The sequence below is a fragment of the Eschscholzia californica genome, unplaced genomic scaffold (genome assembly GCF_041429995.1).
Source record: "Eschscholzia californica isolate CP2 unplaced genomic scaffold, dmEscCali1.0.p SCAF_1, whole genome shotgun sequence".
NCBI lineage: Eukaryota > Viridiplantae > Streptophyta > Magnoliopsida > Ranunculales > Papaveraceae > Eschscholzia > Eschscholzia californica.
This window is the reverse complement of record NW_028238198.1, coordinates 25,995,892-26,020,469: the sequence shown is the minus strand read 5'-3', so window position 1 is coordinate 26,020,469 and position 24,578 is coordinate 25,995,892. Positions and strand designations below refer to the sequence as shown.

The following is a 24,578-nucleotide window of genomic DNA, read 5'->3' as shown; positions in this document are numbered from 1 at the left end:
TGTAAGATATAATTATAATAATTGGTTCACCTGTAATAATTGGATACATAAGTCAATCCTACCAATAAAAGATTTTTCTTTTTCTTTTATTTATAACAAATTTTGTTGAAGGTTGGGTTATAACTAGTCTATATAATAAAACACAAAGTTTTTTAGGACAAACAAAAAGACAAATCTGGTCGAACGTTGCGGTTTTATTAAATCTTGGTCATTAGATATATTACCCACCCAGAAAAAACAAAATTCATTCACCCACTGAATGGAAGAGAGTAAACAAGATGGTGAATCCAGACCGTTCACCTCCCACGTTAATGAGGAATCGCGGGTTCAAAATTCATTAATGAGAAAGGCTTTGATAACACACTCTCTCTCTCCATTTACTACCTACGTTTTTTAGAAACGGAAGTGGGATGCCTCTCTTATTGTCTTGCTTTGACTACCCTCTTCTCCCTCATTGGAGTCAGTTTTAAAATCCTCTATTGAAATCAGTTTTTAAAACCTTTCGTTTCGCAAGTATCATTTTGGTCTTCTTCAAGAATGAAATTTTAGGTTGTTGAGGATGATTTTAGGTTGTTGATGCTGATTTGAGGTTAGATTATATTTTGTAACAGTAAATTTTTTGAATAGGTTGTTGGTGTTGATTTGAGGCTCAGTGGATTTGCATGTCATCAGTCCTTTAAAAATCAGTGAAAATGAGTCATTAAGTCAAGAATTTTGTCATTATAGCACTCCCCTTTTCTAATAGTGAGTTTCTGAGATTATTTCATGGTTATTAGAGATTTTAATTTGTGGTATTCGTTTCCTAATTTTCCTTCATAGCTAATTTTCTTCAGTTATGATCTAAAGATGAGTTACGATCTAAAGATCAATGATTTGTTTTATGTTTGGGGGGCGCCAATAAGTAGTTTGCAGGTAAGATATTTATTTGAGGTTTATTCGATAAGTTTCTCATATAAGCATTTAGAGGTATACCTTACCATTCTATTTAGATTGTTAAGTTGGTTATGAATTGGGGTTTTAATAGTTTCTCTTATATTGTGTGAACATCTTGGTTTGTAATAGTTTTGTTGGAGCTGCAGAAGTCGCAGGAAGTGGTTTTGCTGCTACTATTACTGGTTTCTCTTATATTGTAGAATGCATTTAGAGGTATGCCTTACCGCACACTTAGTGTTCGACAAAATTCCTAACTGAACTCATTACATTACCCCTTTTTTGTTATTGTTTGAGAGGAACTACATATGACTAGAATTTGTAACCATTTGCACTCTTGAGAATACGAAAAGAACTTGGATATGATTAGAATAATCAATTTTAGGAATTTTGCTGTGTTGTGGCACAGTTTCAATTCAATTTTTATTCTATGATAATCTTTATGTTTCAAAGTACTAATAACATATTACCATCGAAAAACAGGAAAATGATCATTCATCAATGTATACTTGGATATTGGGCACTGGTTGGTGGAAATCTTGAGCTCCTGTCGACCCGGACGTTGTCTTTGTGGTTGGATTCTTGTGTATTTGTTTACTAGGAGGCTTCATTTACATCAACAGGTTAGAACTCTTTCAGAATACATTTTACTATTTTTCTATCTAGGAATAATACTCTTCATTATGGTCTTATATGATATATAAATCTCATTTGAAACTAAGACTACCCATTATATTCCAAACTCTAAACGGGTGACCACACTTATCACCTGATACCTGAATAACCGACTGAGTTGTGTACAATGGTGAAAGCTTTCCTCCGTGGATATCATAGAATTACGTGATTTTCATATGAAAAGGTTATAGTATCCACAAGGTGATTTTGTTTTGTAAAATTTACTTCTGACCAATATGAATGGCCGATTCGGATTGATTTTGGGTTTATTTGAATCAGAGAACAATAAGTCTTAATCTAGAAGTTTATGAACCTACCAAGTATATATCTTTATGGGTTTAAAATGTAGTCGAGCTTGTTTACTCAAAACAAAGAGTACTGCATCATTTGCTACTTGTGATCATCAGCGAAAAAAAGACTACATCTGCTTCTATTTCCCGCTTCCTATTCTGAACAGACATCATTCTTCCTTCGAATCTAAGACTAAAAACAACATGTAACATTTTACCACATAAAACAAAAAAGTGGATGACTAGAATGGTTCATATAACCTTTATTAACCATAAAAATGTCCATTAAATAAAAAAAGATAATCAAAAGTTTACTTGTATCAAGACAGTAGTATAATTTTTGACAAACTCTTGGAGTTGGTAAGATGAAGAATTGCTCATCTGGGGCTTCACCAAGTACACTCTTATATATAGAGGAGACAATATGGTGTTGTGCTTAACTAGGTTTTGTTGGGACTGCTGGGTCAAGTTATGCAGAAAGTAGATTTTAAGAAATTCTCACTTAGAATCGGGAACATCTTAACTGTCATGTCAGTTAAGATGGCATTTTCTGGTAGATTTGGGAGGTCTTATAAGGTAAAGCATGTCACAAAATATTGCATCGAATCTTCAGTCTCCTTTAGCTTTAATGCTCAATGTTGATAAACTATGCAGGAAAAGGAACCATATGACCTTGTTCAAGTTGATAAATTGTTCGAGAAAGCTTTAAAGCAAGAAGTTGATTATTTGTTCATCTTTTTTTTTTAATTAATTATCTGATTTCTAATTTTATTTGGACGATAATGTGTTCAGTGTTTATGAAAATGGAGAACCATCTAAATGAACATAAGATTTGAGTTGCAGATTTTGTTTCGGATGGAAATACTCTGGTTAGAAGTTGGGGATTTTATGAAGAGATTGTATAACAGAAAGTTGTGAAGTCGATCTGCTCTCTGTTGGATATCATTCAGTGCCATCTTAAGGGAGTCTTTTTGGAGACGTTAGCCTTGATGCATATGTCAAAAAGAATATAAAAGACATGTAATTTGAGCTGATTCTGAAAATGTTAAATAGGTATATGGGTTTAGTAAGCGTGAATATTATTGTATCGAAAAATTAATTTTGTTATGTTTCGTCATGATTTATTCTACTTTTTTTTTAGCGTTGGTAGATGTAGGATTGGTGGGTTTGGTGGATGGTTGTGTAGAATTGGAGGATCCAAATGAGTTCGGAAGAGAGAAATGCTCTTTCCATTTAGGAATCTAACTACTGACTATCTCTTCTTTTAGGGACATTTAAGTGTTAAATTTGAAATTCTTTTTAAAGATTTGTCTCTTTTTTCTCCCTAACGGTATAAGCAATAGCATTGAAGTTCTTCAAAGAGCAATCTGCTGGGGAAAAACCCGTTCCATTCATACGATTAACTGGTCTGCTATTTGTCTTCCTAAAAAGCTTGGTGGTCTAGGATTTCGTTTTCCATATCTTGATAACCAAGTCTTTCTTAGTAAACTGATCTGGCGTCTTCTTAAAGATCCTGGCTCCCCGTGGGCGGAGATTCTCAAAGCGAAGTACTTCACCAAAGAGCATAAACCAAAAGCGGCAAAAAATCATCACTCGTGGCTCTGGAACTCCCTCTACAAACAGGTTGATAAAGTGACCAAACTAACCTTTTGGGATATTAACAAAGATACGAATATTAGTATCTGGCATGATTATTGGATCCCTAATCACCCACCCCCCATTAGTAATATCAATAATAGTACTCTCACTGTAGTTTCTCAGCTAATTCGTAATAATACGTGGAACATGACTATTTTATCTCAATGCTTTAACAGTGATATCTGTAATTCTATCTTGAGCATTAATTTACAGGCACAGATGGAGGATGTACCCAGATGGTCTCTTACAAAATCAGGTAAATTCTCTATTAAATCTATGTACTACTATCTTCGTACTGAACACCATCCAATCGAACAAAAGGAATGGGTCTTCATCTGGAATATGCATATACAACCTAAAATCAAACTATTCCTCTGGAAATGTTGTACTAACAGCCTACCGGTAAGAGAGAAAATTGTTAAGTATGTGGGAAATATTTTCAACTGTGCATTTTGTCAGGAATACGAAACGATGAATCATATCCTACTACATTGTAACTTGGCGAGGAGAATCTGGTTCCATTTTAATATTCTCTCTATCAATATTACGAACCTTCTGGACTGGATTATATCCTGGAAAGATCTTGATGAACAAATAAGTAGTCTTTTTGCTCATACTCTTTGGCAGATTTGGAAAGCAAGGTGCGATAAATGCTTCTCCAATACTCAGATTGTACCCATGAAGATCATTGATCAGATCAAATGTTCTACTTTTGCGTCAAATCCACAGAACATCAATAGGAAGATTGACAGAACTATCTTATGGTCGCCACCGAAACCGCCCTATATTAAGATTAATGTGGATGCCTCTTTTTTGACTGAACAAGAATTAGTAGGTATTGGTTGCACTATGCATGATGACAAAGCAAATTTCATTGTGGCAATGGCCTGCAACGTTCGAGGACAAAATGCGGAAGAAGGTGAGTGCTGGGCGATCATTAAAGCTCTCCAATGGGCCATGAAAAAGAGCATTTCATATCTACATATAGAAAGTGATAATAGTAATATGGTTCAGCTCCTCAACAACGAGACCTCAGATATATCCTGGCAAACAAGCAAAATCATAGATACAGTACATCAGCTCGAAGCAAATTTCTTCAAAGTTCTCTATACCCACATTCACAGAGAAGGTAACCACAAAGCGGACCAATTAGCCAAATGGAGTCGTATGCACGCGGGATCCTGGGTGTGGCTGTCTCTGTCTGATCTTCCAGTCTCTTTGTACGATTGTTGCTCTTAGGCTCTGTTGTTAGGTCGGCTTTTGACAAATGGAGTCATATGCCCGCGGGATCCAACCTTTTTATTTGATATATAAGATTTGACAAATAATTTTATTGTCACGGATTTGAATAATTTAGAAGGGATGTAATATTCTTTCTTACAAACTAAATGCATTAGACTATTGTATTTGCTAACTAAATAATGCACCCAAAGATATTCGCCGTGCCGGAGGCACGGGTTATACCTAGTTTCATATATATCAAATTCTCTTTCGCTCCCAGAGAATGCAACTCTAAAGCAGATGGGCTAACTAAATGGGGAAGGAAACATCTTCAGAAAAATATATGGAATGTAATCCCACCTTTTATTTCTTCTTTAAATTAAGGTTTTCTCCTTGTAAGAATTTCGTTTTAAGTTTAATATATCTCATAAAAAAAAGGATATATGTTTAATTCATGAAGCTTTTATTCATACCTTTCATTTGTAGGAGAGTAATTCTCTCATACTGTCTTTATGTTATGTGTAAAAAATTGGAAGTGAAGCTGGGTTTCTAGAAATTTTCCAAGAAGAAAATTACCCGTTAAAGTCCCCGTACAAATCCAAGGTTTGCATGGCTTATTGTTTGAAGGATAAATGACCGTACAGGTCAGAGTATTTTGCTTAATAACTAAAAAAGCCAGGTTCTTTTATAAATTAGCAAACAGTGGTGGAATAATAATTTGAATTGCTCATTCGTGAGGAAAAAATATTCTTAATTAATTATCAGGTCATTTTTGAACTTTGATTATCCCAAAATACCCCTAACAGCAATAAAAAAGATTTTCTCTTTCTGTCTTTCACGTTATTTCTGCTCCTTCATCTTATTATTCTGATTAGGATTCATTAGGTTAGTGTTTTACATCTCATGATGATGATGAATCTATTGTTTTAATCTCCATCTCTGAATCCAAGTTTCATCTCCCCACAGTAGAAATATTTAGGTTTTCTTCTTCTTGGATTCTTCTCTGGTTCTCCTTCTTCGATGCTTCTCGTTCTTTTTCTTCTTGATTCGACAAAACTTATTCAAGTGTGCGTGTTGTTCATCTGATGTTGATGATACAAACTCAAGAAAAATGAACCCTAAATTTGGGATTAAGAAGGGTTACATGAGGATCATAAATTCATTTTCGTGATTCAAGCCGGATATAACTACGAGAATATGACGAAGCCTTTTCTTAGAAGACTACTTTCTATAACATTAAGTGACTCAGTTTGGAGAAGTAAGTGAGAATAACTGGGTGGATATATTGTGCTGCCAAGAAGAGCGAAACTTCAACTCTCTAAGTATTTATAAGAGATACCAACATAGCTCATTAGGTGTTTGACGAAATGCCTTAAAGGAACCTTCTTTAATGGACAGGTCTTATGACTGGATATTTAGTGGAATGCAAAGCCAAGGTTTTTCCTGCCATTTTTGACATTAGAAGATCTTAAGGATATGGGTGTTAATGGTGTTGGTTCAGGAAGGAAAATGTAATATGACATTAAATAGCTCATAAGGGGGTTCTCCAGAGACTCATTAGGCTGTGCTTGATTCATTATGGGGAAAATGTAACCACTGCCTTCTTATTGCATACTTGCCTTTTCTTTGTACCTGTTGATGAATCGATATTGTTAATTCTTTCTCTTTCTAATTTCAATTTCTTTTCTTCCACACTTGTTGAAGCAATATTTTCATCCTCACACTAAGATCGATCCTTAATACTAGTTAATACTAGTAGTAAATCATGTTTGCAATTTAAATTTTGCAAACACAGTTTGCATTTTACATTATGCAAACATGTATTTGCAGAACAAATTGTTGCAAACACGTGTTTTTAGAACATGTTTGCAAAACAGAATACATTATGCAAACACATGTTTGCAGTTTACATTATGCAAACACATGTTTGTAGATCAGATTGTTGCAAACACGTTTGCATACTAGATTGTTGCAAACACATTTGCATAACAGATTGTTGCAAACACGTTTGCAGAAAAACGTAAAAGAAAAAAAATACCGTTTTTTTCTGGATTTTTTTTTTGAAAAAAAAATATTGAAAGTGGATCTTGTTAGAAAGCTAATGAAAAATCATTTCTAAATATATAATTTTTATAGAAATCCAACATCTCAAACAAAAGTTATATCGATTTAAAGTTTAAAAAAAAAATAAAAGAATTTAGTTACACAAAATGACAAAAAAGGGTATTTTAGTATTTGCACACTTTTTGACCTGAACAATAATTTTCAAATGTTTTGTGCTTTTCTACTCATTTTCAATATTATTTTGACCTTTCTAGAAATTACCCCTTGTTTGAAATATGAATTAGGGTATAAGTTTGTTTTTCGTTTGTTGCTTTCAAAATGCAATTTGATGTTTATAAAATTACCCGATCATTTTAATATTAGAACATTAAAAATTAATATTAATATTTGAATATTAAATTATACTTAATATTAAAAAAGTCAACATTATTAAAAGTAACAAAAAGAATTAAATGATCCCATCAAGTTAAAAAGAATATTAGAATTAAAAAGCATATTAATTATTTAAAAATAATATTTATTTATCAAGTTAAAAAAGTTAAAAGAGTATTAATATTAAAATATTTATTTATCAAGTTAAAAATTAAAAAAAATTTAATCAAGTTAAATATGTATTAGAATGATGATATTTAATCAAGTTAAAAATAATATTAGAATATTTATTTATCATGTTAAAAATGAAAAAGAATATTAAAATTAACCTATCAAGTTAATATTAGAATATTAAGAAAACTAATTATATCAATATTAAATAATATTAAAAGGTTAATATGATAATATCAACATCAAGTTAAAAAGGATATTAATTATTTAAAAAGAATATTTATTTATCAACTTAAAAAAGTTAAAAGAGTATCAATATTAAAATATTTATTTATCAAGTTAAAAATTAATATATATATATTTAATCAAGTTAAATATAATATTAGAATATTTATTTCTAAAGTTAAAAATGAAAAAAATATTAAAATTAACCATCAAGTTAAAAATAATATTGCTCTACCGATTGATGGAGGGGGTGGTAGCATCAATTTGGAGGGTACCTGTAGGTTGTTCTCGGTTTTGTAAAAGTGATACAAGGTGGCGGTATTGCTCTACCGACATCAATGTTGCTGCAGGCACCCCCATATCTTGTTCAACCGTGGCAACCGAAGTGGGTCGAGGTTTGCGGAGATGATCCGGGTAAGCATGAAGTTGATAACAAGTCGCTTTGATTCTTTACTTCTTCTGCTAAGGACCTTGACAAATTTTGAACATGGGCACTTTGTTCCAGATTGGATACTTGGAATATTGCAAGATAAGGGGATTCAGCAGCTGCTACATATGGGCTTGCCCTCCAAAGGAGGGTCAGGGTTATATTTTCTATTGCCACCAAAAACTCAGAAAATACTGGAACCTTATAAGCTCCGGGAATGGTGAGCTTAATATGAACTTGACTAGTTTTTTTTTGGGACTGCTAAAAATTTAGTTTCTTTCTCCACAAATACCTCTTTGGGATGTATTAACTCCTATTATTTCAGATATTTAGCAATGTTACAGAAGGCTTCGAAGGAGGGTATTGTAGTCGAATTTACAAATTTGTATGATCATTTTTTTAAATCCGTCGGTGAATGTAAAGCTAAGGTGACAGCAGCTCGCATACCATACTTTGACGGTGACTGCTGGCCTGAGACTGCGGAGTATATAATTAATCAACTTCGACAAGATGAATCTAATCTTTCTGCAACCCTGTCAATAGATGCTCTATTAATGCAAGAAGTAATTTTTATTTCCATTTTGGCTTGGTTGTTTGCTCATTATTATCCTTTCTTTTTAAAATTAACCTATCAAGTTAATATTAGAATATTAAGAAAACTAATTATATCAATATTAAATAATATTAAAAGGTTAATATGATAATATCAACATCAAGTTAAAAAGGATATTAATTATTTAAAAAGAATATTTATTTATCAACTTCAAAAAGTTAAAAGAGTATCAATATTAAAATATTTATTTATCAAGTTAAAAATTAAAATATATATATTTAATCAAGTTAAATATTTATTAGAATAATGATATTTAATCAAGTTAAAAATATTATTAGAATATTTATTTATAAAGTTAAAAATGAAAAAAATATTAAAATTAACCATCAAGTTAAAAATAATATTGCCCTACCGATTGATGGAGGGGGTGGTAGCATCAATTTGGAGGGTACCTGTAGGTTGTTCTCGGTTTTGTAAAAGTGACACAAGGTGGCGGTATTGCTCTACCGACATCAATGTTGCTGCAGGCACCCCCATATCTTGTTCAACCGTGGCAACCGAAGTGGGTCGAGGTTTGCGGAGATGATCCGGGTAAGCATGAAGTTGATAACAAGTCGCCTTGATTCTTTACTTCTTCTGGTAAGGACCTTGACAAATTTTGAACATGGGCACTTTGTTCCAGATTGGATACTTGGAATATTGCAAGATAAGGGGATTCACCAGCTGCTACATATGGGCTTGCCCTCCAAAGGAGGGTCAGGATTATATTTTCTATTGCCACCCAAAAACTCAGAAAATACTGGAACCTTATAAGCTCCGGGAATGGTGAGCTTAATATGAACTTGACTAGTTTTTTTTTGGGACTGCTAAAAATTTAGTTTCTTTCTCCACAAATACCTCTTTGGGATGTATTAACTCCTATTATTTCAGATATTTAGCAATGTTACAGAAGGCTTCGAAGGAGGGTATTGTAGTGGAACTTACAAATTTGTATGATCATTTTTTTAAATCCGTCGGTGAATGTAAAGCTAAGGTGACAGCAGCTCGCATACCATACTTTGACGGTGACTGCTGGCCTGAGACTGCGGAGTATATAATTAATCAACTTCGACAAGATGAATCTAATCTTTCTGCAACCCTGTCAATAGATGCTCTATTAATGCAAGAAGTAATTTTTATTTCCATTTTGGCTTGGTTGTTTGCTCATTATTATCCTTTCTTTTTAAAATTAACCTATCAAGTTAATATTAGAATATTAAGAAAACTAATTATATCAATATTAAATAATATTAAAAGGTTAATATGATAATATCAACATCAAGTTAAAAAGGATATTAATTATTTAAAAAGAATATTTATTTATCAACTTCAAAAAGTTAAAAGAGTATCAATATTAAAATATTTATTTATCAAGTTAAAAATTAAAATATATATATTTAATCAAGTTAAATATTTATTAGAATAATGATATTTAATCAAGTTAAAAATATTATTAGAATATTTATTTATAAAGTTAAAAATGAAAAAAATATTAAAATTAACCATCAAGTTAAAAATAATATTGCCCTACCGATTGATGGAGGGGGTGGTAGCATCAATTTGGAGGGTACCTGTAGGTTGTTCTCGGTTTTGTAAAAGTGACACAAGGTGGCGGTATTGCTCTACCGACATCAATGTTGCTGCAGGCACCCCCATATCTTGTTCAACCGTGGCAACCGAAGTGGGTCGAGGTTTGCGGAGATGATCCGGGTAAGCATGAAGTTGATAACAAGTCGCCTTGATTCTTTACTTCTTCTGGTAAGGACCTTGACAAATTTTGAACATGGGCACTTTGTTCCAGATTGGATACTTGGAATATTGCAAGATAAGGGGATTCACCAGCTGCTACATATGGGCTTGCCCTCCAAAGGAGGGTCAGGATTATATTTTCTATTGCCACCCAAAAACTCAGAAAATACTGGAACCTTATAAGCTCCGGGAATGGTGAGCTTAATATGAACTTGACTAGTTTTTTTTTGGGACTGCTAAAAATTTAGTTTCTTTCTCCACAAATACCTCTTTGGGATGTATTAACTCCTATTATTTCAGATATTTAGCAATGTTACAGAAGGCTTCGAAGGAGGGTATTGTAGTGGAACTTACAAATTTGTATGATCATTTTTTTAAATCCGTCGGTGAATGTAAAGCTAAGGTGACAGCAGCTCGCATACCATACTTTGACGGTGACTGCTGGCCTGAGACTGCGGAGTATATAATTAATCAACTTCGACAAGATGAATCTAATCTTTCTGCAACCCTGTCAATAGATGCTCTATTAATGCAAGAAGTAATTTTTATTTCCATTTTGGCTTGGTTGTTTGCTCATTATTATCCTTTCTTTTTTCGCTTAAAGTTATTTGGGATTTTAATTTTCTCTCTCTATGATATCTGTAGTTTGGCGAGACAATTTCCCCCGGGAAAGAAGATCTTATCTTGGTTCACTTGCAATACGCTTGCAAACACTGTTGTAAGCTAATTGTATCTGGAAACTGCTGGGTTTGCAATCAATGCAAAGGTTTCCAACTTTGTGACAAGTAAGCCTTCTTTAAGAGCTAAAACATAACCATCTAGTTTACTCATGAAGTGCAATTTAGTAGTCGGATGTTCCTTATAAGTTAGGAGATGATTTCTTTAATCTAGTTTTACCACTTATGCAACTGGGCTTGGGTCTCAATTCTCCTTAAACTTTCATGCAGATGCTATGAAAAGGAATCGGCCAAACACCCTAGTAGGGATAAACATCATTTTCGACAAGTAAGTTCTTTTCCAAATTCATAGTTTTATATATTGATTCAAAGTTTTTTTAAAAAATCTCTTCTAATTCTGCCAAACCTACTTTTTAGTGCACAATTAGGCTGTTTGAAAAATCTTAATGGGATAAGTATCTAAGCAGGTGGTTGAAGTCAAGGGTGAAGCAAATACAAAGGACAAAGATGAAATCCTGGAGAGCGCATTCTTTGACACCAATGATCGTACATATATATATGTATATGTATACATATATATATATATATATGTATATATATATGTATATGTATATATATATGTGATCGTATATATATATATATATATATATATATACACGATCACACATATATATATATATATATATATATATACATAAATATATGTATATATATCTTTTTACAACCAATTTAGTCGAACAGGCGAAGCTACATTTGGATTTCCTCTCCAGTATGCATGAGCAGTCCTGTTTATCCAATTTAGACCTCCAGATACTTTCTTTACCTTCTTGAATTCCTCATCCCATGGTTGAATATCTGTTTCAGGCCTGCATTTTGCAATTTGATCAAAAATATTAGCTCAATATAGTTACAATTAGAATCATTTCGTGTCTCTGCAATGGGGTTATCAAAGTTCGGATATTACTGTCTCAAGAAAAGAAAACACAGGCTCTTAATTATTAACTTCTTTTATAGTTCGTTAAAATCTGTGTATAACAATTTAAAATATAAAATTATCACATATTAAAGATTCCCAGACAGCTAAACGACCCAACCACGCTCGGCATGACACTTCAATAGGGTGTCTTGTGTGATGCCGGCCCCTTGACTCCTGAGCACGGCATTACTGTGCCCTTGTCGTTCATGTACCATAACGAGGTAGGACAAGCATATTGGCCAACTAAAATGCTTGTGGGCGGGCCACAACAGGCTGGTGATGCCAACCTCTGGACCACCGACTAGCTGTGCTGAACCCTTTTCCAAGTCAAACACGGCATGTTTGAAAACTTACCAGACCCAAAACGACCAATCCGGAAATGTGATATCAAAATGTCCATCAGTGGTGCAGTACTGGAACAATGGTGGCGGGGGCCATCTCTTCCGGGGCCTATATCTTGAACGACTAACCGAAGGCCTATCCATACAATGGAACATAAGATCGACATCTGGGATCATCCCAGGATACCTCCTCAGAAGTTGAAGCAATCCCCATAATGTAAACATCGCCCGCGTTTGTGTACAAGAATAATATAAATCCACATAAAGTCTTCCCTCAACAATCACAACACGAAATACAGCAAATCTCTGAGCTTCCATCAAGTTTGATTGAGATATACGAGAATGAATCCACGGCTCAAGATCGTAGTGTATCCAATGGCAGAAAGACGGACATGTGGAAGTCGTATTATGGTATTGATGTAGTTTATTTTGTATTGGAACACTGGTGCTAAATAGACAAGATAAATAAGAGCATTTGAGCAATTTGGAAGCTTTTGAGTAGTTAGAAGATTCTTCTTCTTCATTGAAGTTCTTGGGAGGGAAATGGTGCCATGGGGTTTGACCCAAGTTGTGACCAACTACTGTTTTAGTTTGTGTGGCTATTTGAGATGCAATGTCATCTACCTGCCACAAGACACAAAATTGAGAATACTCCTATATGAAAAAAATACTATAGTAATAAAGAATATAATTTGTAAGTTTTATCTGCTCTTGGTTAGTTGGTTTCGAGAGGCGCTCCGAAAAATTGTTATAGGCCCGTCCTCACTCTTAGGGCCCCTATAGACTAGGAAGTCTGAGGATACTCGGACTAGACCTAACCTGTGCTTGGTTTGGACCAACACAAACTCAATCCAGTCAGAGGGCTCTTGAACTGCCCACAGGTGGTGGTAAGAGAAATGCGAGCCTATGGCAAATTTCAGGAGCGTCTATAAACCCATCAGTTCTGAGTTAAATGCCAACAAACTAACATGGTATTAATGTTAAGCCTAACACGTCATACATAAAAGAAAGACACGTTGTAGACTCAAAAAACACCAAATGTAAAAGGGGCGTCTCAGAATAGTCTCACGTGAAAAAAGTGATAACTAGTGTCAATTTAGTTTTGAGTGAGAGGGCCCACAAATTTAACAGAAACCCGAACATATTTTATAGAGAAAAAAACTAAGGAATAGAAGAGAATAAACTATGAATAACCAAGAACAGGTGGTGTATAATAGACCTATAATGGTCTATTATATAATGAAAACAGAGAAGAGATAGAGACGAGTGATGAAGGAGGGAAAAGCTAATTCAAAATTGATTCTCTTGTATTGATATTAATCAGTTTACATTGGTATATATATAGGGAAGTGAAAGGAGATATTATAGGAATACAATAAGATACAAATCTAGTTTGTTACTTGACCAAGTTGACGAGACATGAAAATGTCTCGTTTGAATCTCTTAACTTAGGTTAGTTAGTCTAGTTCGAGCGGTTACTCTGACGTTTTGTTTGATTTTCTTTCTCAGGTCTCATTTCGGAGTTCGATGCGAAAACATCGTGATAAAGACATACTTGAGGGGCATTTTGGTCATTTTAATAACAAGGGTATTCTGGTCAATATTAGGGCTCATGTGAAAGTAGAATCCAATACGAATCTATCGGCGAAAGCAGAACTGGAATCGGAGTCCGGACCAGGGAATAATAGTCAGTCAATGTTTGGGTCAAAAGCAAATCTTTCTGTGACACTTGGCATGCAATCTGACGGTTACTTAAATTATTTCCGTACACTGGTGGGCGCAAGGGAGTACATTCGGGATCCAAGCCAGGCGCTGATTCCATGTGCTTTGAAGCAGAATATAAGGATGATCCCGTCCACGTGGTACTGGATCTAGAGGCAGACATTCACCCGACCGAATCTCGCATCCAAGAGCCAACACTCCACCTGCTCCAGCAGCTTGCAAAGCACCGGATCATCTCCAATATCTCTCTCTCAGTAATTGGCGCGTAAGTTTTGTGACTCAATCTTTTCCCTCTCCATTCTACTGATTCTTTTTTGGATATTAAACTGAAGAGAGAGAGAGAGAGAGAGAGAGAGAGAGAGAGAGAGGATATAGATGGAAGATAAACCGAGAAGGAAAAGAAAGATAGGAGCTGATTAGAAAGAGAAAAGAAAAGAAGAGAGAAGGAAAGAATGAGAAGAGATGGAAACCGAGAAGGAAAGAGGAGGACTAACCGAAGCACTACATTTTAGAGAGAGAAAGCTCTCGGATTTTCTTTCCATATGAAGAGAAAGAGATTACATGAAGAGAAGGAAAGAATGAAAGAGGAGAGGAGAATTATTTTTGATATATAGACAGAGAGAGGGAGACGAATGGGAGTATCAATCGACGGCTAGAAAGGGAAGAAAAGCAGAGTTTAGACAGAGAGAAAGAGGAGAATCACCACGGTTTAGAGAGAGAGAAGATCATCATCATTTGTGTTTTTACTTTTCTTTTCCCATTTTTGTTCCTTCCTCTTTGTGAGAGAGAGTGAGATTACAGAAAGAGAAAGAGAAATTGTAGAGAGAGAGAGAGAGAAGTAAAAGAAATTTACAGAAAAAAGGTTGTTCTCGGATTTTGATTATTATTGTTATTGATTTACTGCATTCTTAGTGAGAAAGATAATACAGAGAGTTCTAATAGAAAGAGAGAGAGAAATAGAAACAGTAGAGTGAAGAAAGTTAGAGAAATTGATTGGAGAAGACGAGAAAAAAAGTGTGGAAAAGAATTTTCTCCCAACTTCTAAGAAAATAAGTCAGAGACTTCGGGAGAATGGAAAGATCTTTGAGATGCTTATCGGAAAGTAAGTGAGCAGAGATAGAATGGAGTAAGCTAGACTGTTATTGCTCAATATTGGATGCCCCTTGTCTGAGTGTAGCCTCCTGTATTTAAAGTGGTAGAGGGGGGTCGTCTTCATGACGACCAACTAGTAACGGTTGCATTTACTCTGCGACGTTACTCATGGGAGGTGATTAAGGGATCTGAGGGATCGACCGTCAGATGAGTATTCGAATATCTTGAGGGACGGCCAGGATGTTATCGCGTGTGCGATAAGCTACTGGCTAGTAACGTCTGTCTTTAAGTCGTAGATACGGGATATTTAACACCAGCGTGGTTACGGATTGTGCAATAATCCTATGGCCGTAAGATAGCTTAATACTGGCAGGTGGCTATCGCGTGACACGTGTCAAATACGCTTAGTGTCAAGCGGGTATGGTTTTGCCTGCTAGAGTTGAGACTTGGGACATTATCGGGCCTTGTGATCGGGCTTCGCAAATTTATCCTTACGAAGCGGTTGGTCCATTATCTTACAAGCACCTCGTTGGGCGGATATTTTCCCATACAACCTATAAAAGAAGCAGTAATGAATCGTAATTAATGATTAATGGTTTTTATTCTATCTTAGGATGGTAGAGTAAAAGTGTTAATAACCTGAAGCTCATAACGTCAAGTTGTTTGTTTTTTTTGAAATTCATTACGATCAACGATAGTTATTACATTTGGTATTGATACATCAAAGATGTGATAAGTTCGATAACCGCCCATTCAAACTCTTACAAGACCGGACCCATAGCCTAAAGCCCAACTACATTATTTATACCCTAATAATCTCAATTCAAATAACCAAATATTCCACCTTCTCTGAAATTCAAACCTGGGCCTCCAGGGTTTTTGGAGTTTATGTCAATACCTTGGAACCACTTGGGCTACCAACTGTTGACTAATGTGAAGTTGTTACATGTAAACAAGTTGTGCGTAAAAGTCCTAGTTACATCTGAGTGTCAAAATATTTTTAGTTAGTATTAAATTTTCTTAATCATAACAGGTTTAGAATTAAAGCATCTTTCTCTCAACCGCCAAATTTTCTCCAGCTGGATTTTGGTCCCACATACCAATTTTTATTGTTGTATTTATTAGATGTCTTTTTTTTATTCAGTTTTGAAACAGCTCCTATACTTTTTCTCCACAGAGAAAATTGTATAGTTCTAGAACTCAATTTGACCATTAGTGTTATATTTTCACATAATCATTTATGTTAACTATCATTGAAATAAATCTATTAGTCCTAAGTAGCCATGATTGTTGTGTTAATGTATAATTACATGATTTTGGTGTAAATGTCTTTTTCTTCTTTACTTAGGGATACAAATGTAATTGTACATCTCATCATTCTCATATATAAACTACTCATGCCTAGGGGTGGGATAACGGCCCGGAGGCCCGATACCCGCTTGGGTCCGCCCGGGTCCGTTAGGTACCGCGGGTACCCGATACCCGTGACGGGAAAAGCCCGGCCCGTCAGTCGGGTAGTTAGCAGGCGGGAAATGGTCATATCCCTTTGACCGGGTGACCGGACCGATTAACCCGTCCGATTAAAGACCGATGGTTAATACCGATAGGCCCGACTATTAAGTACCGAATTAACAACCTACCCGACCGATAGGCCCGTCATATCCCTTTGTAACTAATATACTAATATCTCACTTTTCCCTTTTGTTAATTTAAATACCCCCAATATTGTAATGTTACTTTATTTTTGTTGAAAGTATTATAAGCTTACATGTAAATTGTAAGTGACCAAGTCTAAGTCTAAGTGGTATTTAAGGGTATAAGAATAGTTAATGAAATCTAATTTTAACTTTTCATGTAGGTATTATTTAATTGTAAATTAGGTGGTTTGGCCCGATACCGTCCGACCGACACCGGTGAGTCCCGACCGGTCTCTCGGTCACAAGCGGGATTTGGTCAATGGAAATGTTGATTTTGACCGGACCGGACCGACCGAGTAAATAGGCGAACATTGATTTTGAGTGCCCGACCGAGACCGACCGATGAAGTTAAGGCCCGCGGTCGTCCCGACCGGACCGATTCCCACCCCTACTCATGCCCTACAATGAAGGGCATCCTAATTTTCCAAACTCACATGGTATCAGAGCTGAAACGATCCTTAAGAAAATCCTCTTAGTTTCTTGTGCCTTCAGCCTTCTTCTTCTCCTTTCTATTCTTCTAAACTTTCTTTTCTTCACTGTTTCATTCATGGCTGGTTCAACAGCACACCCACCCTCTTCCCCTACTGTTCTTTCTTCTCCCCCAACCCACACTACCTCTGTTCCTACCTTACCTTCTCTTCAAAATTTTGCTAGTTTGGTTTCTATTCGCCTTGATAATACGAACTACCTCCTATGGAAAAGCCAGCTGTTACCCATCCTTCACTCTCAGGATCTCTTCAAGTTCGTCAATGGCACATTTCCTCCTCCTCCTGAATTTTTGACAACCTACAATGATTCCTCTTCTTCTTCTATTCCTAACCCAGACTTTGTTTATTGGTATCGAGTAGATCAGATGCTTCTCTCTTGGCTAAATGCCACTCTCACAGAGCCTATCCTTGCTCAAGTTCTTGGTCTTACCTCTTCTCGTGCTGTCTGGGAATCTTTAGAACGAAGCTTTTCCTCTTTCAACTCAGCTCGTTTATTGAATCTTAAGCTTCAACTTCAAACCTCTAAGAAAGGATCCGTCTCAATCTCTGAATATCTTCTTCGTCTCAAAAGTTTAGCCGACTCACTAGCTGCCATTGGCCACTCTATTTCTGATGATGAACTTGTTCTCATCATTCTCTCAGGTCTTGGGTCTGATTATGAGAGCTTCGTTACCTCTATCACTACTCGTTCTATACCTCCAACCTACTCTGAGCTTCACTCTCAACTACTCACTCATGAGTTTCGTCTTCAGCTTCTTCAATCTCAATCCCCTTCTCAAACTGCTCTGTTTTCTCAAACTCCTCAAACTAACACTCCTTTCTCTCAATCCACACCACCAAACTACTCTTTTGTTCCTAGAGGACCTCGTGGTCGTTCTTATGGTAGAGGAGGTGGTCGAGCTTCAGCTAGAGGCTCTTACTCTAACAGAGGCAAATTTCGATCTAACTCATCCTCTGTTTTGGGTAAACCACCAGATAATTATCCAGTTACCTGTCAATACTGTGGAAAAACAGGGCATACGGCTCGTAAATGTTTTCAAATCACTCGCACTGCTGATTTAGCTCAATCATTTGCTGCCCTTGGCCTTGATTCGATTCATCAAGATCCTCATTGGTACATGGATTCAGGAGCCACCTCTCACATTGCTTCTGATACTTCTTCTGTTGTTTCTCGCAATGATGTCTCTGCTCCTAAACAAGTTATGGTTGGAAATGGTAATACAGCTTCAGTCTCGGGTGTTGGTAACTTTCGACTTCACCCTAACTTCTTACTCAAGAATGCCTTAATAGTTCCATCTTTCAAAAAGAACTTAATTTCGATTTCTCATCTCCTTCGGGATTTTAACTGTGTTGTATTATTCTCTCGCCATGGATTTTTTGTTTAGGACCTTCCAATAGGGAGGATTCTTCTCGCAGGAACGATTAAGGATGGTCTCTTTCGTCTATCCTCTGCTCCTGCTTCATCAATTCCAATCTCTCTGTTCACTCAATCAATGTCCACTGCAAGTCGAGCTTCTCCAGATGTTTGGCACTGTCGTTTGGCTCATGTTCATCTGAACAATTTAAATTCCTTAATTAAGAAAGCTGTTCTTCCCTTATCAACTAATGTAATGAAAAAGTTTAAATGCATCAGTTGTGTTTCTTCTAAACATCATCTTCTTCCTTTTACTTCTGTCAATCATTTGTCAACTAGCCCAAATGAAATTATTCACACTGATGTGTGGGGACCCTCACCAATCTCATCTAATTCAGGCTTTCGTTATGTTTTGTTATTCATTGATGATTTTACAAGATACACTTGGATTTACTTCATGAAACAAAAATCAGAGGTTAAATCCATTTTTCCCCTTTTTAAAGCTCATGTGGAAAAACAATTCTCAACACCCATAAAAATCTTGCAATCAGATGGTGGAGGAGAATTCATTAGTTCGGATTTATCTCTATTTCTCAAAAATCATGGGATTAAACACCAAAAGTCCTGCCCCCATACACCACAACAGAATGGGGTTGCAGAGAGGAAAATTCAGCATATGGTAGAGACATCTCTCTGTCTTCTACATCAATCCTCTGTTCCAAAACATTTTTGGCCTGAAGCCTTTCAAACCGCAATTTTCACAATCAATCGCCTCCCTTCTTCGTCTATAAAGGGTCAAACACCATTTTTTAAGCTATTTAATAAGCACCTAGATTACTCCATCTTTCGAATATTTGGGTGTCGATGTTTCCCCCTTTTGACAGCTTATAGATCGAACAAACTTGATAACAAAACCATCCCATGCATATTTCTTGGCTATAGCTCAGATCATAAGGGCTATCGTGTTGGGTTTTACACCCTTCTACTAGTGTTTATAGCGGAATTAAGACATCCAATGTCTACACTAGTATTCTCAGGATCACATGCATAAGTCTATGATAATCATTAATTAAAACTAGAAAGATAAATACCTTATTCGCTAGTTTTCCCTCGAACCTTTCCAATTGCTTATGAGAAGATCAAGAGCTTCAAGTGTAGCTCCTCTACTTGGGACACGAGCAATCAATTTGATCTCCCACCTTGTTGTATAGCTAGCACACCAATGGTGGTTGGAAGAAGAACTCCTTTCTTCTTGACTAGATATAGATAGTTAATGGGAATTAGCTCACTTTCTCCTCTCTACTTGATGTGGTAGAGTAAGAAAGCTTAGAGAGAAATTCCACACCTTATTCTCTGCCCTAAGAGTGTTTATATAGAACTCTAATAAGAATCCACCTCCTTTTAGGTTTCCTAAAACACCCTTTAGAATAAGATTTAGGGAAATAGTCGAAAATAGCAACTATTGGTATTTTCTCAATTGCCTAAGGATATGACGTCCAAACCCAGCCAAAATTGGCAGATTTAATGTTCATAACATAAGGAAACGTCCCTCAAAAAATCAGCCCAATCCGAGCCCTAAAAGTGCCCGAATCGGCCTAGGCCCAAAAACCCTGTTTTTGGCCTTTTTGTACTATCTTTGCCTAATTCCTTTTTAGGCCTATGAGATATGTTTATGGGACACTCCCATGATTATATCTCACTCCCACTAGTCATATCCTAGATCAATTTGTCACTCTTATGTGTAACCCGTTGTAGGATCCGATCGAAGTTAGCCGCGAATTACTTCGTAATTCGACGATCGTAGTTGGTCTCTAACTACAACTCTACGATCCCTAAATCAATCGGACTTGATGATCTTCCACATCAATTGTCCTATCCGACAAATTTTTCGCATTGTCACCTTGGTCGAAGGACATCTCCTTCAACTCCTTCATATCGGTGTCTTGATGAGAAATCAAATAGGGTTTATATCTCTCGTAATGTCATCTTTGATGAAGATTCATTCCCCTGTTCTCTGTCAACCCAACCTTCATCTCCTTCGAAAAACCCTAATTTTTCCCCCATTTTATTAGAATGGTCTCTCGACAATCGATTCTCCACTTTACCGACATGTCAGCTACCCTCATCCTCTCACAGTCTGACATCTGCTTCCACAGGACCTGTTCAAAACAACTTGTCCCCTCCACGCCACTTTCCATCCGACCGTTCATTTCAAAATTTGTCCTCTATAAATCGAACGACAGTGGATTCTTCTGCTCCCTCCACCTCTACACCTGCTTTCTCGCCTCCACAACTGTCTCTAGGTCCTGGCCAAATGGTCCCACCTCTAAACGCGTCACCTGCTCTTCAATCCATGTCCCCTGACCCAACTGCTGACTCAGCCCTACCTTCTTCCTCAACCGCACCTTCTATTCCTATTCCTTCCCCTCTTTCTGAAAACCCTTCGTTCCAACCTTCAACTTCTCCTTCACAACCACCACAACCTCCAATAACTTCATCCATTCATCCAATGATCACTAGAAGTCGTGATGGCACAAGAAAACCTAAAATTTTTCTTACAACTGATGCTGCTCATGAATACCCACAATTAGAAGAACCTCAATCTTTTATTCAAGCCTCCAAACACAAACATTGGTGTGATGCAATGACAGAAGAATTTACTGCTCTCATGAAGAATAACACCTGGTCTCTTGTCCCTCAAAAACCAGATATGAATTTGGTAGATAGCAAATGGGTTTATCGAATTAAGCAAAATTCAGATGGATCAGTCCTTCGGTTTAAAGCTCGACTAGTAGCTTGTGGTTACACTCAACAAGAGGGCATCGACTATAGTGAAACGTTTAGTCCAGTAGTCAGGCCTGAAACAATTCGATCAATTCTATCCCTAGCAGTCACTCGAAATTGGTCTATTAGGCAATTAGATGTGAAAAACGCGTTTCTAAATGGTGATCTACAAGAATCTGTTTTCATGATTCAACCAAAGGGGTTTGTAAATTCAGCATTTCCGAATCATGTGTGTCGACTAAACAAGGCTTTGTATGGTCTAAAACAAGCCCCTAGGGCTTGGCATCAACGGTTCAGTGATTGTCTCCTTCAGCTTCAATTTCATCAATCAGTGTCTGATCCTTCTATGTTCTATCTTCGAACTCACTCTAATCTAATCATTCTCTTGTTATATGTTGATGATATTATTGTAACAGGTTCATCTTTATCTCTTCTTCAAAATATCATTTCTCAACTAAAGTCCAAGTTTGATATGACTGACATGGGTTCTTTGAGCTATTTTCTGGGAATGGAGGCCTCAAGAGATGACACTACACTAACACTCACTCAAAGGAAATATACGTTGGATCTATTACATCGATTTGGACTAATTGATGCAAAACCAGTTAATACACCAGTGATTACAGGAACAAAATTGTCTAAACAGGATGGTGAACCACTAAAGGATCCACAAATTTACAGAAGTTTAGTTGGGGCATTGCAGTATCTCACTCTCACGAAACCTTACATTGCTTATAGTGTGAACCAGGTCTCAAAATTTATGCATTCTCCATCAACAACACATTTCATTGCAGCTAAAAGGATATTGAAGTATTTAAAAGGTACAATTTCGAATGGTCTCTGTTTTCGTAAGGCTACTTCACTTCCAATACTCGGCTACTCAGATGCCGATTGGGCTGGCTCGCCTGATGATAGAAGATCAACAACTGGATCATGTAAATTTCTTGGACCTAATCTCATTATTTGGTCATCAAAAACACAACCAACTGTGGCTCGATCATCAACTAAAGCCGAGTACAGAGCTGTTGCCTATACCAGTGCAGAAATTAGATGGTTACAAAATCTCTTGAGGGAATTAGGGATATCTTCTTCTTCCCCACCAACAATTTACTGTGACAACATCAGTACAACCTACCTTACAGTCAATCCGATTCTTCATTCCAAAACCAAACATGCTGCAATCGATTTCTTCTTTGTTCGTGAACAAGTAAAATCAGGAAATCTGAGGGTTCATTATCTGCCCGGAGATGATCAAATAGCAGACATCTTTACAAAAGGTCTCTCTTCATCAAGATTCAATGATCTAAGATTCAAGCTCTCACTTGTTGGCTCCCGTTCGGCTTGAGGGGGGGGGGGGGGGGTGTTAATGTATAATTACATGATTTTGGTGTAAATGTCTTTTTCTTCTTTTTTACTTAGGGATACAAATGTAATTGTACATCTCATCATTCTCATATATAAACTACTCATGCCCTACAATGAAGGGCATCCTGATTTTCCAAACTCACATGTTGTTCCGTGATTGATTAACATAATGGCCAGTGTTTTGGGGAAATCAGCAAAGTTTCCGGGGCAATAAGTTTTGGGTGGAAACAAATTTTTTTTTGTTCCCTCCAAACATCACCTTAACTAGAACACATGCAACTTCCACCGGATTCCGACGATTTCTACCATTAACGTCGGCGACCCTCTCTCTCTCTCTCTTCTGCCTCTCTCTCTCTCTCTTCTCTTTCCCAAGTAAACATGGGTTCTCTTCTCTCTTCCCACTCAATCCCATTACAAAAATGAAAAACTCCAAATCAGATAGGCCATAAAAGTAAGATAATGATTTCTTCATACTTTCTCTCTCTAGGTTTTCTTCACATTTCTGCTTTATAAGTTTTACTATAAATCTTCCCCAGAATTAAAATACCAAATAACAAAAAAGAATGAGAAAATGATTTTAGTGAGAAATCAGATTCATCATTATCATAAAAAACAAAAGAAGATCATGAATCAATTTTCAAATTAAGTTTTGATCTTTTTACAGCAGCTAGAAGAACTATATGTTTTCTATAAAGGGTTTTTGATTGTTACAGCAGCTAGAAGAACTATATGTTTTCTAAAAAGGGTTTTTGAATGTCAATGGTTTCATCATCATCCTAGTCTTCTTCTTGCCATTAAAAGGTAGTAAAATTTTCTATCTTAATTTCTGTTTTTTCTTTTTTTAAATAAATTTTGATAAGTTGATTGAATTAATTGTAGATATGATGAGCTTTGGATGCCATTATTATTTGATCTTAATCTTAAATCAATGACTCCCATGGTTCTTCCTCCTTTAGATATTCAATGGGTTTGGTTCTGTCATACCCTCAATCCAGTAAAGAACTATTTCATCTCTCTAACTTTCTCTATCAAGTTTCAATTGAAAACAAAATTCTAATGAAAACCCGTTTTTGCAGGCGAAGGTCGGAATTTAGAGAGAGAAAAAGGAGAAAAACAGAAGAGAGAAAGAGAAGAGAGAGAGAGAGAAGAGAGAGAAGAGAGAGAGAGAAAAAGGTGCGTTTGGTTTGTGGTGTTTTTGGTTTTGCACCGTCTTCCCCGGAAAATTTTCTGCTTTCCCCAAAGCGCTGGCCAATATAATTTATGGTACTGTAAGAATAACAAACACTAAGTAGAGCATGAGATTATTCCATATCAATCTTAACTAACACATACTTTTTTTCTAATTTGTTGAGATAGAACAACGCTAAAGTTTGAAGCAAAATCTTTTTACCAAAATTAACAACATTATTTGTTCCGTCAAAGGAATAAAATTGTTATAATGAATATATAGTGCAAAATTATTTCTTCTATTTTTAAGGCCAGCGCTTTGGGGAAAGCTAAATAGTTTCCGGGGTGTGAAATTTTAAAGGGAATATGCAAAATTTTGAAAAGTTTCCGGGGAAACATATTTTATGGGGAAAATTGTTCAAAATAAAAAACTCTCCCCCTCACCTCACCTCACCTCCCTCCACCTCATCTTCTCTCTCTCTTCTCCGATAGGTCGCCGGCCGGAAAATTTTTCCGGCCGGCGACCATGAAATTTTTTTTTTTTCTCTCACATCTCTCTCT

General features: G+C 36.2%; 1 protein-coding gene and 2 long non-coding RNA genes across 7 annotated transcripts; 2 read left to right on the top strand and 1 right to left on the bottom strand.

Moving 5' to 3' along the window:
* Positions 1–155: 155 nt before the first annotated feature.
* LOC147565520 (uncharacterized) lies at positions 156–3,034 on the top strand. 5 transcript variants are annotated; one of them, XR_015230215.1, is made up of 5 exons: positions 291–549; positions 628–912; positions 1,063–1,146; positions 1,414–1,553; positions 2,739–3,034. It is a non-coding gene; the product is annotated as an uncharacterized LOC147565520 (long non-coding RNA). The 5 variants fall into 5 exon arrangements; XR_015230217.1 differs by having other exon boundaries at positions 301–589; positions 834–912; XR_015230216.1 differs by having other exon boundaries at positions 301–744; positions 834–912.
* An 8,715-nt stretch (positions 3,035–11,749) lies between these two features.
* On the bottom strand, positions 11,750–13,769 carry LOC147565519 (uncharacterized). The gene is made up of 3 exons (XM_086652083.1): positions 13,749–13,769; positions 12,362–13,002; positions 11,750–11,897 (listed from the first exon to the last, which is right to left on the bottom strand). Exons 1-3 carry the CDS (start codon positions 13,767–13,769, stop codon positions 11,750–11,752), a joined length of 810 nt encoding a protein of 269 aa, XP_086508209.1.
* Positions 13,770–23,560: 9,791 nt separating this feature from the next.
* LOC147565518 (uncharacterized) lies at positions 23,561–23,999 on the top strand. Its single transcript, XR_015237428.1, has 3 exons — positions 23,561–23,651; positions 23,730–23,844; positions 23,927–23,999. It is a non-coding gene; the product is annotated as an uncharacterized LOC147565518 (long non-coding RNA).
* The last annotated feature ends 579 nt before the right edge of the window (positions 24,000–24,578 follow it).